Source organism: Petaurus breviceps, unplaced genomic scaffold, assembly GCF_028583685.1.
Source record: "Petaurus breviceps papuanus isolate PSGF00001 unplaced genomic scaffold, PetGlider_PUasm1.0 37, whole genome shotgun sequence".
NCBI classification, from domain to species: Eukaryota; Metazoa; Chordata; class Mammalia; order Diprotodontia; family Petauridae; genus Petaurus; species Petaurus breviceps.
In genome coordinates this window covers 44,703,423-44,718,451 of record NW_027186296.1, presented here as the reverse complement: position 1 = coordinate 44,718,451, position 15,029 = coordinate 44,703,423, and the positions used below count along the sequence as shown (strand labels likewise).

General features: G+C 34.5%; 1 protein-coding gene across 6 annotated transcripts in view; it reads right to left on the bottom strand.

The window, feature by feature from the left end:
* Positions 1-5,451: 5,451 nt before the first annotated feature.
* Positions 5,452-15,029, bottom strand: part of RORA (RAR related orphan receptor A) — an 892,807-nt gene continuing 883,229 nt past the window's right edge. For all 6 annotated transcript variants that reach the window (XM_069098388.1, XM_069098387.1, XM_069098391.1 and 3 more), the window contains one exon: positions 5,452-14,808. In XM_069098388.1, the coding sequence (XP_068954489.1) occupies positions 14,644-14,808 (165 nt within the window). In that variant the 3' untranslated portion in view covers positions 5,452-14,643. The remainder of the gene's footprint in view (positions 14,809-15,029) is intronic.

The following is a 15,029-nucleotide window of genomic DNA, read 5'->3' as shown; positions in this document are numbered from 1 at the left end:
TGACCTTAGTCCTAAGTTCTTTTTGTGATCCATCACCCCCACCCATGATCTCCACCAAGAAAGAATGGCAGGGAGGGGAAGTGCTTGGTGACAAAATCTATCAGTCATAGAAGTCTAGACCTGGTAGGGCCTTTTGCCGTTATCTCATTTAGCCCCCAGATACTGAACTGATACCTCATTATTCCTCCACAGGCAGAATTTTCTCTGAAATGTTTTTAAAATAATAGTTAACTAATAATTTAGTTAATTTTAAATAGCAATTACATAATTTTGTTGTATATTTGAAAGGAATAGCAAGTTGTGCATAGCAGATTTGCTGTTTTATGTACAACAAACTTTTTTATTGTGCTATGTTATGGAAATACTTATTTTATTCCACAAATTAAAAATAAATAAATTTTAAAAATGAATAAAAAATAAAGGACAATAATAAAAAATAATAATTGAGCATAGCCTGTGATTGCACTCTGAGTGCAAATTTTAGGTAGTTTGGAAAGAGAATGACAAAAGTGACCAAAGTCATGTCATGAAGACTGGACCTGAGATTTCATTGACATAGGGAATTCCCAGATGAGAAACCCTCCCTCTGTCAAGGCATGTCAGCACATTGCTCCAACTTAATCTGAGAGAACTGCCTAGAGCAGAGGAGTCAGACTAGGCCCAGGGGATGCATGTGACTTATAACACCCTGGAGTGCAGCTGGAACAAGATTAAAATGTAATTGGGAAATATTTAACAAAAGAAACAGAAATACAATAAAATGCAGATAACCTTGCATTTTAAAACAAAGTCAGCAGGGATCCTTATGTATGGTTTGGTGGCCCTTTTTCTTTTGGAGTTTGACACTTCTGGCCTAGATCACTGAGAGATTAATGACTTGTCCAGGATCACACAGTTAGGATGTATTGTAAGCTGGGACTCAAATTTGGGCTCTCTGGGCTTACCAGACATTTCTCTATCCACTATTCCTTTCTATCTCTTGAAGACCATAATGATGATTTTTTAAAAAATTTAATAAAATATCTTCATCTGAATTGAAAAAATACAAATCCCAATTTTATAATAAAATATATTTTAATATAGTACTTTACATTTTTTTCTTTTTATCCAATTATAATGAGCTTTTAGAGTTATGGATGGTTTGCAGTTTAGAATAGCCTATTTAGACCGATTATTTCTCTAGAGAAGAAAGTCTAGAAGTCTCAATATTTTACTCTCTACTTCCTAAAACCTCACACCTACTCAGTCGACAAAAATATCTCTGTCCTTCTAGCCAACGATCAAAGTCTAATATTTTAGAGGCAGTATGTTTCAGCAGCAACAGCACTGAGCTTGCCATCAAAGGACCTGGGTTCAAATCCCACTTTTGACACTAGCTGTGTAACTTTGGGTAGGTTGTTTAACTTTTCTGAGACTACTTCCTCATTTGTAAAGTGAGTTTAAAGACTGAGCTATGGAGTCCACATGCAAGATCTGGCTATCTCCTGGTGTGAGATTATCGTCTAGATTTGGAATTCACCCTCTCTCCCCTGTCATTGTGAATCTAATACACCCTTTTCACAGAATATGAGGAAAGCCCTATTTAACTTTGAGTTAAAAGTTATAAAGTTATCCAGGAGACATGGCAGCTAGATAGTGTCGTGGATAGTACTCTGGTCCTGTAATCAGGAAGACTCATCTTCCTAAATTCCAATTTGGCCTCGGACACTCATTTAGCTATGTGATCCTGGGCAGTCACTTCACCCTGTTTGCCTCAGTTTCCTCAGCTGTAAAATGAGCTGGAGAAGGAAATGGCAAGGCATTCCAGTATCTTAGCCAAAAAACCCATCCATCCAAATGGGGTCATGAAGAGTTAGACACACCTGAAAAATGACAGACCAACAAATCCAAGGGAGACAGATTACTTGTTTGAGTTATCTCAAGGGTCGGCCACTAGACTAGGTACAATAGTCAGGCTAAGCCAGACATTCTGTGAAGAGAATAGGGTACTGTCCTTGGGTAGAAGATAAGAATACATTAACTCTTAAAACAGAAAACAAGGCTGGGCCCTTTGAGTATGTCAAGGAGCTATGTAATCTAAAGCACAAAGTCTGCTTTAGCTCATGACCTTCATGTAACATACTTCATCTCTCAAGCTGTTTCTGAACTGGCCTATCAGGACACATGATAGCACCAGAAGTGGTAACTCTACTGTGGAACTTCTTTTACCACTCTAATGGATGAGTGCTGAAACCATCAGAGATTTGCCATCTATCAACAGGTCCAATTCAGTTATGGGGAGAACAATCTAAAAAAAACCCATTAAAAACTAGAAAGTTATTCTTTGTTGTTTAATAATTGAATGCAAAACAATCTGTTAAGCACTTAATATGTTCCAACCACTTGGGAGGAACAAATAGAGAAAGAAAAAACTTCTGCTCTCAGGATCATATTTTCGTTGGGGGAGCAACATGCAGCAGAGTTCAGGATGGTAAAGTCTAGGAATCCTAAGGATGTATTAGGGGTATTTACCCCTAGGAGTGGCCCACCACAATTGGGAAGGGGTGAGTAGGCTTAACGTTAAGAGTAGATATGGGGGATGGCTAGGTGGCACAGTGAATAGAGCACCGGCCCTGGAGTCAGGAGGACCTGAGTTCAAATCTGGCCTCAGACACTTAACACAAAAATTAGCCATGTGACCTTGGGCAAGTCACTTAACCCCAATTGCCCTACATTCCTCCCTCCCCCCAAAAATAAAGAAATAAAAGAAAAGTAATAATAGTAGAAATGGGATTTTGGTTTCTCTTCCATAGGGGATAGTCAATTACGTGAATATTATAGTCAGAAGGAAGCAATCACAGGGTGAAGGTGAGTATCACAGTTAGCACCAATTCAGACTGGCACCCTTCATTCTCCCACATGGAGTCTAGGGTGGTCTGTAGCTGGTGTATGAGGAAGGGCAATTTAAGGCAACATATTTTAATGGGAAGAGCATTGGACTAGGAATCAAAAAACCCATTTATCTATCCCTGTGTCCTTGGACCAATGACCTCTCTGGGTCCATTTCTTCATATATAAAAATAGGACTATGGCCATCCTTTTAGTCATCCAAAGGTTAAAAGAAAAGTGCATGGTGATCATAAGCAGGCTGTAGCATTACTGATGATTACTTCTACAGGATAACTGGAAAAAACATATTACCAAGAACATTTCAGGACTTGAAAAGGGATTAGATGGGTCATGTAGTAAGAACAGAAAATGGTAAATGGACTATATGGATGCTATCTTGGCATTCTGGAGATATTAAAATACCCAAAGAAAGGCCTCCAGTTATTTGGATGGTGCTCATTGGAGGTTTATGGAAATACACTAATGAAAATGGTACAGGATGTTGGAGTGTTGCTATCTGGCCTGGTGGAAGGTTTTCTCACAATGATGATATCTTAATGGTTCTGTGATCTCAAACTAATAATATCTGTCCCCACTTATCTTACAAGATTGTGACAATCAAGGGAGGGAAAAACATACTGTAAATGTTTATCTGAGTCCTACATGGTGCCTGTCTCCCTTACCCATCACATTTCAAACTATTTCAGAATGTAAGATATCATGTTTAGTATACTTTCACTGAGTCTTATATATCCAGGGATTTTCAGTAACATGTTTATATGAAACTGTAGGAATGCATTATATTTAATAGACACTTAAGATTTGCTGAAATAATTGAGGACCACAGGAGTTTAACCAGAAAGAAAAAAAAAACAGGGGAGTTAATGGGACTAGGGACAAAAGGTAGTTAATGATTATATATATTGCAGGTGTGAAACCAAATAAAACATATTTAGGAAATATTTCCTATATGCTGGGCAACACATACGTCAAGAATCTGATTTCGTTAGGATGCATACTCTCCTCCATTAATGGATTGAAACGTGTTTGAGCTGTAGTAGTTTGTTTCCTTGAATTGTTGTGGCTGTCCCTCAATCTGCAGCCAACTTGACATAGGTCTTTGGGAATTTAGGTAGGCTTGTCCTTAGATAGTACACAGTACATTGCTAGGTTCAAAACATTTCCAATGTGATAGGACCAAACAGAGGTGGCACAGCAGATAGAGTGGGACATGGAATCATGAAAATATCTTCCTGAGTTCAAATCTGGCCTCAAACATTTACTAACTGCGTGAACCTGGGCAAGTCACTTAACGCTGTTTGCCCGAGTTTCCTCATGTATAAAATGAGTTGAAGAAGGAAATGGCAAACTACTCCAGTATTTTTGCCAAGAACACCTTGAATGGGGTCACAAAGAGTCGGACAAGACTGAAACAACTGTATAACTACAGCAATAGGGACAAATAGAGCATATACCCTTCACTTAGTCAGTGAGACCTAAGAGTCATCTTCATGTCAAGATGAGGCGTGTAAATAATGATGATAATAGTAAAAGCTAGTATTTATATAGTGCTCTAAAGTTTGCAAAGCATTTTACAACTATTATCCCATTTTATCTTCACAGCAACTCTGGGAGGTAGGGGCTATTACTATTACTCTATGAGTAAACTGAGGCACACAGAGTTCAGGTAATTTTCCCAGAGCCACATAACTAGCATGTGGCTAAGGCTAGATTTGAACTCAGGTCTTCCTAACTCCAGCTGCAGTGCTTTATTCACTGCACCAGCTTATTGCCTAGGACACTTTTATTAGAATATGTATCTTTATGAACAGCTCAAAATAATAAATATTCATTAATATTATAGGACACTCTTATTATTTAATCTACTCTACATATAGGATACATGTGGACAATACCAGAAGCTACATCCAATTCCTTGGTACCTCTACAGTTTTGATGGCTTAAATGTCCTGAATAAAAATTTGTGTCAAGGATTTACTTGCTGGTTCACAGGGAAACTAGAATATTTAACTATTAACTTTCACAATTTGCTTATGAGTTCAAGAGATATTAAAATGTACTTTTTGATAGCCTAATGGAGTGATTTTCAAAGTTTTTGGTCTCAGAACTACTATATCCTCTTAAAAAATGATTGAGGAACCCATCTCCCCATCGTTTTTGTTTATATCAATAACTATTACATTCAAAATTAAAACATCCTACTATTGTTAAGAAAATTTTGACCTTGTGGACCCACTTAAAGGGTCTTGTGGATCCCCTGAAAAGATCTCTGAGACAGCTATTCATACTACAAATGATGACCACTGGTTCAATACAATTAATGTGATTGTTCACATATCTTAATACAGTTGATATCAATCTAGACACCAAACTTTTAATTTCTTAAAGATAGCTTGCTCCTCTATTAATCTATTTTTCTATTTAAAACAAAACCAAAGATTTTTTTTCTAAAATGGCAAATGGTTTACTGGATTCAGTGTTAATTGTGCAGGCCTGGAAACACAATGTACAATTTCATAACCAGTTATTCCATTATATGCAAATAGAAAAGTGAGACAAGGATTTCCATTAGAAGCTGAAGTTTTATTAGAGGATAACCGTACATAACAACACATCTAAAATCGATGTGTTCAATGCACTTTTAATAAAGGTAATGTAATATTAAAGGTACAGTTTTCTAAGTACAATATAACAACATTCATATTAGAATGAAAATTGGAGTATTTAAAAGACAACATTAAATCTCTTTTTTACAGCTGTATTTACAAAATGAATCAAAATACTTTTTTTCAGGACTCAGTAAAATAACAAACAGCTGGATATAAGCAGACTACTTTAAGAGTGAACTTAAAAGAAGACCCAATGTAAGTGAAAATTTAAACAATCCTCTAATAAAGATCATTAGCAAAGTTTTAGTACAATACTCTATTTTTTTAGGATTCTTGTAAATGGCTTGCATTTTCATTGTGGCAGAAAAAAAAGAGTTTGTACATACTGTACACAAAGAGACAGCAGATATTTATAGGTACAGTATTTTATTTTTTGTACTTGCATGAATATTTACAGAAGGCTGAGTCTGGGACTCAGCGAGGTTTGTGAAATTTGTGTGCTTCATCCTTAGACCTACACACTTTCATAATCAGCATTTAATATGGTATTTTTAAAGGTTACTTTAAACACTTGGTTGTAGGAGGAAATATTAACCATAAGGCTTGGTATACTTTATAAATACACCTAAACAATTCAGAAAAACAATGTTGCAATCAAGTCCATTATTATTATTACTTAACCTTTATTAAATGCCGACAATGTGCTGGGCATTTTAGAGAACATAGAAAAGATAAGATTTCCTGCTCTTAAGCAGCCTATGATGTTAAATGGAGTAAAAAAGGCCTGTGTCTCCTTTTAAGCTAAAGCAAGAAGGAATGGCCTCATGATTTGTATTAAAATGTGTCTTTTTTTCCACTATCCTCTAGCCAATTGAGTTTTGAAAGGTAATTATTATTAGCATTCTAGTGATCATGAAACCTGCCTACCATGTACAATTGCATTTATGTTTATGATAACAATAAATCTTCCGTAAAAATGGAAAATGTCTAGGATTTGCGGGTACAAATGCAATGCATGGAAGCCAGAACCATGACATTAGAATTTATCACCTTCAGTTACAAAAAGTGCAGTAAACAGAAACATTGGATATAGGTTTATAAATTGCTCAAAAATCTTTGCTAAAGATCTTATAAATTCAGTAATATTACAGAACAATTCTAATAAATATTTAATAAGGTTTAACTACATCCTTAGTTAGATATTTGATATATTTCTTTCAAGAATGAACCTGCCAATGGGGTTTGGAAGAAGAATTGAGTTATTAGTTCCGTGGCAAATGACTAATTCAAAATGAACATTATGTAATTGACTGATAACGCAAATTTCATATCCAACAATGAGACCCACATTTACTAGATGACAAACATATCCATCTACAAGTTACTTCTTTTTTGGAAGGTCTGCTCTACCATCAAGCCACCAACAATGTTTTCTACAAATGTCTCTTATTTGTAACAGGTGCTAAGTGCACCAGGTGCCAAATATAATTTATTAATTAAAAAAACAAAAACAACTGAAAAATGTATTTCTTTTCAAACTAGAGTGAGCCTTTAGGTTCTTGAAGTCACAGGAAATCATTTTTCATCTTATTAAATATAATGTTATGAAGCCAAGTTATAAAACAAAAAAATGCTAAGTTTTCATAATCCATATTTATAAGAAAATTCACTCTATTGATGCCAAATATCAATACTAAGGAAGTAATTTTATCCCAATTAAATACACTGTAGAATAATTTATATAATGATACTATGTATTTAAAGAGAAAAGCATGTCCCAAATCTAGCACTCTGATACAGGTACCAGTTGGGTACAGGTAGATATATATATTATATATATATATGTATATATATATATACAAATATATATAGTTATACTCAGTGAAATTAACAAGACCCAAAGGTGGTATTGTCTAGGAATAAAAGGGATTTTTGTTCACAAAAGTAACTTATCTAGCACCACACATCAGAAAAACACAAAAATAGCACACTCTAGTTCTAAACAGCTATGTCTAAAATAGATTATATAGTAAAACAGGTATTATACAGAATAATGTGGTATTTGATAAACAGATAAATATTTGCACTGAGTAGGCTGTTTATAATATAACATTTTCTTATCTATACAGAATGAAAGCCAAAAAGTTAACTGTATAGAGGTGAGCAGAACAACATTAAATATTATGACTCAAAAGCAGAGACAAAGATAAATTTGAAAGAAGAGTAAGAGAAAATGTTTACAGGCCATTACAAGTCCTTAAGTTAGCAGGAAAATAAGGAATCAGTTGCTCAAGTTGAAGAAAGCAGTAAACAAGATTGCATTTACATGCAGATGTCTAAAATTTGTATTTTTTTTAAAATCTATGCACAAAAAGTCATTTGTTTTTATTGCTTGACATTCAGTTATGGCTAGAGTATTTTTAACCTATTTTTTTTTTGTACTTTGGAAACAAGAATATTGTTAAAGGTGCCATAAAAATGGACAACATTGAAAATGGTTTGCAAATAAACCACCTAACACTGCAGTTCTTTATACATTTTAAAAGCCTTGTCTGGGGTTTGTCATATGTTAAATATATTTAAATTGGGAAAATATGTAGCTTGAAGCCTCCCATTGGCCCAAACATCCAATACAAAAACACATCTCCACAAAAGGAGCAGGCAGACAATACAGGTACATAGAAAGAAGCAGCCAGCTAATATCCTTATGTTAAAAACATTTACCACTGTTTTACATGAAGATTCAAACCAAAACAGAAAAGAGAATTTGGAATTTAGAAAGATGTATACAGTACATATGTATTTTTGTGAAATAAAATTCACTGTATTGCTTATGAGTTGCTTGCATTTATTTATGCAATCTGTTCAGTGATAATCAGCTCCACAGAAAATGTATTAATCCATATTAAGACTGATTGGGATAACTGGTGGGAAGCAATTAGGTGAAGCACACAAATAACAGTGAAAGCAGAGAGCTGTTGCTTGAGGAACATGATGATGGCGTGTGAAGAATACAATATGTTCTGTGAACGGGTTTCAAGGAATAAAATGGAAAAGGTTAACGTGGTATAATAATTATACCATAAAACTAAATGCAGATTAGAAATACTGATTTTTTTCTAGTCATCCACTTAAACATTCATATATGGTTTCCACAATGAGTCCATAGACCAATACATTTTATGCTGAATTACAAAAAAAAAATTCCTTTATGGACTAAATGTAATTATTGCTCTAAGTTCTAGAGGTCAGATTCTTGCCTCAAAAGAGGGTGTAAGGTTTTCGTAATCTATAATGGCAGTTTGGTGCTGAAACAAGGTGTTAAATGAAGAGCCCAGGAAGAGCTGATGTCACTAAAGAAAAATTGAACAGAAGCAAACTGCTACATAGAAATATCTGGCCATTCTACATGGCAGGCATAGATGGAGGAAAGCCTTTGTGTGTCTTAAATAAAATAAGTGATGGAAGAGTTTCTTTAAATTAATTCAATGTGATAAAATGGATTTATAAGGCAGGCATTGAAGGATAGAAAAACTGTTTGACACATGGAACATACCATATTAAGATCTTACCATTTGTACCTATTGTGTTTCTGAGGGGGAGGATTTGATTTGTAATGTGTTTTAAAGATGATCTATTATACTATATTTTGACAATGAAGTGGTTAAAAAATGTTTTCTTTGATCAAAATTTAGTAAGTTCTAATGACATGGATGCAATGAGGTTTTTTCCCCCCAAATACTCTAAGCAGTTACTATATTGCTGTTCCTGATCCTATATATATATATATCTCCAAGTAAGCTTATGTTGGGGTATTTTGTTTATAAAGCATTTAAAGCTTTCTTCTGAATATTTATTTCTATGGCAAAAAAAGTAATTAGGGGAAAGACAGAGGCAAAAAGGAAGAGAAAGAGAAGTAGAAAGAGAGAAAGGAGTTAGACTGGTGGAGAGAGGGAGGAGAGACAGAAAAAGTCAAAGAGCAAAAGCGAAAGAACAGTTATTCACCTCTTGTTTGGAATAGTGTCTTTTAATTTTATCCATAAGTAAATTCTGGAATATATTTTTCACTATAGAAAGTTGAAAATGTCTTTCACAGGAACACTTTCATGATAAGTACAGAAGTAGCACAGAATGGGCGCAATGGAACCCTGAATGATGTTCCTTTGTTAATACGCTCAATGTTCGTTTAGCTTTAGAACAGAATGGCATAACTTTATGCCATCTTTAAGCACATAAGACCAAAGAGAATATAGGTTTCAGACAACAAAATGAGACAAATGTGAATAGTTTACATACTAATGTTCTTATGCAGTTCACTTGTGCCTTGGAGGGATATTATTAATAATAATGAAAAATGAAATTTGTCCCAGTAGTACTGGCCACCCTGTTTTAAGAGTTTTAGAAGATCCCTGAGCACATTAGTTTCTGACTCTTAACCCCAACTCCAAAAACGATAGGGCTTCTATTGTTGATAACAAGATGGATTGTCATTCACAGTTAAGTCAATCATAAGGTGCTTATTTACCCTTTTTTCACCAATCAGCACAAAGAACTGTCAGAAAATAATTTTTTATTTTTTAAAAATAAAAGTACTAGAAGGACATGTATGATTTAAACAATCAATGTTTGAGACAGTGGCTTTTAGGATAATTATCTGGCTGCCCCTCAACAATAAACAAGTGATTCAATCGACATTCCTTAGCAAAAAAGAAAAAAAGAAAAAAAAGAAAAAAGGCAAAAAAAACCTGTACAAATATGTATTTTTTTCCCTGAGGGATCAAGGTACACCCGCAAGTGCTCTATGTACATATTGCACTATAGAGGAATGAAGAACATGTGCAAAAAAGCAACAATGATAGAAGCTTACAGACTAATTCAACTTTTTAATTAGGACTCTGCTATGTTGTCTTGCATTTTGGAATGTCGGAACACAAACAGCTATTCCTTAGTCGAAAACTTAAGAACACATATTTCTACTATGGCACATTCAATGAAATAAAAAGTTTTCCAAAGACAGATAGACAAATTCCATCAAGAAAATAATACAAAGTTTGTTTGTTTGTATTTTTTTTTAGAAAATTACATTACTTTCTTTCATTGTTTCACATTACAAAATCTTTTTTTTTCTTTACACAAATCACATTTTATTGCAGGAATATTTCAAGTGCCATCAAATATTTATAGAAGGGTTAAAAAAATAGAAGTCTCTCTAAAGTGGTCCAGACAAGGCTTTGTATAGAATAAATCTTTTTTTCCACCTTCTATTTTTGACTTACATATTTTGAATACATTTTCTTTTTCCATTGACACTTAGTAGCCTAGAAGCAGTCAGACGCTCACTCACATTGCACACACATTCATTCACTCCCCCAACCTTCCCACATGCTCACATAGACCTGGGTATCCATACTATAAATGTACAAACTTCGTAAAGAACAACCAAACTTAGAAGAAGCAGTGTCTTAAATCAACTTTGCTTAAGTTACAAAGGGTGAATAAGGATTTTAGAGACCTAAGAGTATTCTGCACTCTCTAAAAACAAAATAGCCAAATTCTATACTTTAAAGCAAATAGTTAATCTGCTTGAAGATTCATTTTGCCATAAGCTGGAGCTTTGTTTTCTACTGTGAGGAAAGTCAAAATTGTCACAAAAAAACAAGTTGTATAGACACCATTGCAATATATGGTATCCAGGTTTTCTATATAAGCCATATTTATTCTAATTGAGAGTGGTATGACATGCTCAATGATGGAATAATGATGTTGATATGGGACCAGTCCAAAAAAACAATAAAAGAAAACAAAAGAAATCTTCTGGTGGATACTTTTTAGGTACAGACAACTTCAATTATAAGAATCATTGAAAATAATTTTTCCTATGTTGGCAAAGAAATACATATTATAGATGTTTCTATAACAAGGAAGGAATGAAAGCAGAAAGTGAAAATTCAAAGTTTTTCAATTCATTTATGCACAGCATATTATTAATTGGATATATCACCTTACTTCAGATCTTGGATCCTAATGGTCTACTCCTAATGTGTCTAGCTCATAAAATTTAACACCCTCTTGGTCTTTCAAAAAGACCTGGTAGCAGCATTATATTATTCTATCTTGATTTACCCCTGCCTCTTCTTTAGAAGCAATGCTACTCTGAAGTGATGATACCCAAGATTTACATCTGGTACAATGTTAGATCTTTTCTAGAAATGTATCATAGCAATCTTGACAGATCTTCCACATCAAGGTCTATCTCACCCTTAGAAAAACTTAGCTCATCAGAATCTTGAAAATGGACACTGAAATTAAGTTTAGTTGCTCTTTAAAAGTACTAGCACCTGAGGCTGGTCATATTCAGAAAGCTTTGGTTAAAAAAAGTTAACATACTTTAATAAAATCTCCTCCCAAATTTAGTAAATCAGAAAATGACTTACAATGAAACCAATTGAAAAAAAATACAGTAACTCGTTAGTCAGCCCAGTAGGATATAGTGGACAAATAAAGACTTTGGATTGACTTAGTATATATACTTTGCAGAAACTGACAATCAATTCCTAGGGGAGCATATTTTCCTAAATGAACAATTTTGACTGTTAATTTCTGTATTTAACTGATAATCATTCTTTATGTAACCACATGTTAAGGTATTTAAATAGTTTACTTTCATTTTCTGTTTATTGTTAGACAATGATTATTGATCAAATGTGTATGTGTCATATATATGTATCTACAAAATGTTCAAGATGTTATTTAGGCTTCATACAGATCCACCATACAAAGAAATTCCCTACTTTTTCAAATACCCTAAGCAAAAGAGTCAAATTAATATGAGTTAAATGATTTTTTTTTCTGAAGCCAAAAATGGCAACAGATTATGAAGTTAAAACCAATATTCCACAGGAAAGATTCAGGAGATCATTCTAATGGAAAAATAAAGGTTTCTTTGTGTATAGGGAAAACTGATTGAAGTTCTGTTAGTTACATTGAGGCCACAAAAGACATACTCTCCTTTGTATAAGTCATAGAAGGCCTCTTCTTAAATTGTGAAATGATAAAACTTGGCCTTGTAAAGATAAGAGGCAAGGTATATTTAAGAGATGTGGGGAAAGTTTGTATTTGAGATTGAGTGACTAGCTACAAAAACATGTTCCAGACAGCTGTGGGTGACCACAATTCCAGAAAGCAAGACTGGGTTTTGCACATTTCTTTGTGTGTGTTTGTGTGTTTCATCCTACTATTGAAAAAAAATGACCTTGCAAATACATTTGGCACTACTCTTTTGCTTCTAGCACGATGAAATAGAATGAAAATATTCAGGTCCCTAGTGTGTGTAATGGTTATCAAAGGATATCACAGCCATCAAATACTTTTTGCCCTGAGGCATAGAGTAGCATACGGGTAACAGGGCTGAAGAGTTCAACACAAAAAAACCAAGTAGAAAATCAGGTGTCTGAATCCCATATTTTGGAGCTCAGTTTGATACCTTGTGGGACCAAAATGAACATTTATACACTTAAGAGGAAGGAATGGCCATCCTGTTCTGGAAATAAGCTCACTGTACCTTGAAATTACTCTTTTCCTATGGGAATGGAGGAAATACCCCTTCTCCCACTACATGAAAACCCCAACTATATTCCTACTGATATGACAAAATATATTGCAGCCTTGATTTTCCTACTGAAGACACTATGTACTGGTGCTATCAGCTTCACTTTCTAAACATAAAGACATTTTATTCATTATTTAACAAATAAGATAAAATGGTTCAATGTATCTTGCCTCTCTTCTACCCTCTGCTGCCTACAAAATGAAGAGTACAATATTTTCTAGAATTCTAGAATATGGGAATAGCTAATTTAGAGTTTATTCTGTGGTATGTTTTCAGGATTCCCACAGCATAAGACCTCATAAGAACAGTTTCTCCACCCCTTTTATCCCTACCTCATGCCTCCCTTTAGTCTGTGCTTTATGACCACAAATTTGTTCTAGTAGTAAAAATGTAATTCCAATAAATACACTGGTTACGGATTTGTTCCAAAGCTCAATGAATGCTACGGGGAGATGTCTAAGTACAAATGCTGTATTCTGCATAATTAGGGCTATGGAATTTGGGTGGGTGGGATAGGGGAGGAGAACAAGTGGCACTTTAAAAGCTTTTTCAAATGTGCCTAACAGTCTGCATGCTCGTCTCCACCTAGAGTTGCAATTATACTTTGTAGGAAGCTTAAATACATTCGTTTAAAAAAAAAAAACTCACCAAAAGGCAAAGTGTCCTTTAGGTCTATGTCAGTTTCAGACTCAAATTCCACGTGTAAAAAATGAACATAATCATTTCTAGATATGACCAGCCATTCTTTTAAAAGTATTTTTTGAAAACAGCAGCATAAACACCTCCTTGCGTACCTTCCAAGCCTTTTTTTTTTTCAGTTAAACTTGCCTTTCTGGTGCACGTGCGACACAACAATGAACACGCTAGCATTTAATTTAAAGAAAAAAAGGTGCAAAATGAAAAGTGCCTTATCAATTCAACAAGAAAAGCTATACCAGTTACTACATTTTATATTAATTAAAACAATATATAAACAATATCTCTTTAGCTATATATAGTCTTCATGCCCATTTACCCTGTAATATATTATAATGCTATTGTTGCTATTGCTATGGACCCTTTCCGTGCTGTCCTGCCTACTGGCAATAATAGGTGAAAAAAATAAAATCTTCCTTCATGAGACAATGAGCAGGTTATACAAACCAGGGCAGTCAACCTCTGCTCTGCATACCCAGCAGTCCCTGGTTACTATTGGACTTCTCTGTTCTGACTAGAAAGACTGATTACTTGGTAGAAAGTCTGTGGGCAGTGAACTACAAGAAAAGACAACCTTGTAAACAGAGGTCAAAGATCAAGAAGCCAAGACAGAAAAAGGGTCCATATCTGTAGGCATAATGGAAATCATATGCATGAGAAAAACAAATTCGACTTTTATTTGTTTTCATTGTTTCCCCTCCTTTGCCTGACCCCGACCACCAAAAGATGTGCAGTGTGTTGGCTCTCCAGGTCTGTGCAGGGCCATATAAAGTGTCTTGGTTAATTTTTTTTTTAAATGTTTGTACTTCAGACATTCTAGAAGTGCTTAGGTGATAACATTTACCCATCAATTTGCATTGCTGGCTCAAATTCTGAAGTGAACAACTCCTTGTATAACGGAGGAAAATGAAGTCGCACAATGTCTGGGTATATTGCTTTAAATGCCATAAGCTTTTCTGTATGTCGTCCACATAGTGCTCTTAATGTAGACACCTTGCATATTAACTGTAAAGAGAAGGAAAGACAGAGGATCAGAAGAGAAAAACAGTCAAGGACTGAGAATTTTTTTTTTTACCCGGAAGGCACCTTAGAACAATGATACCCTTATTTTATACTTGGGCTTCTCTTCAGTCCATATAAATCTTTCTCCTTTACTTTAAAGATAAGGAAAATTAGCTCCAGAGAAGGTGAATTAACTTTGCCAGAGATGTACAATCTGTCACTGG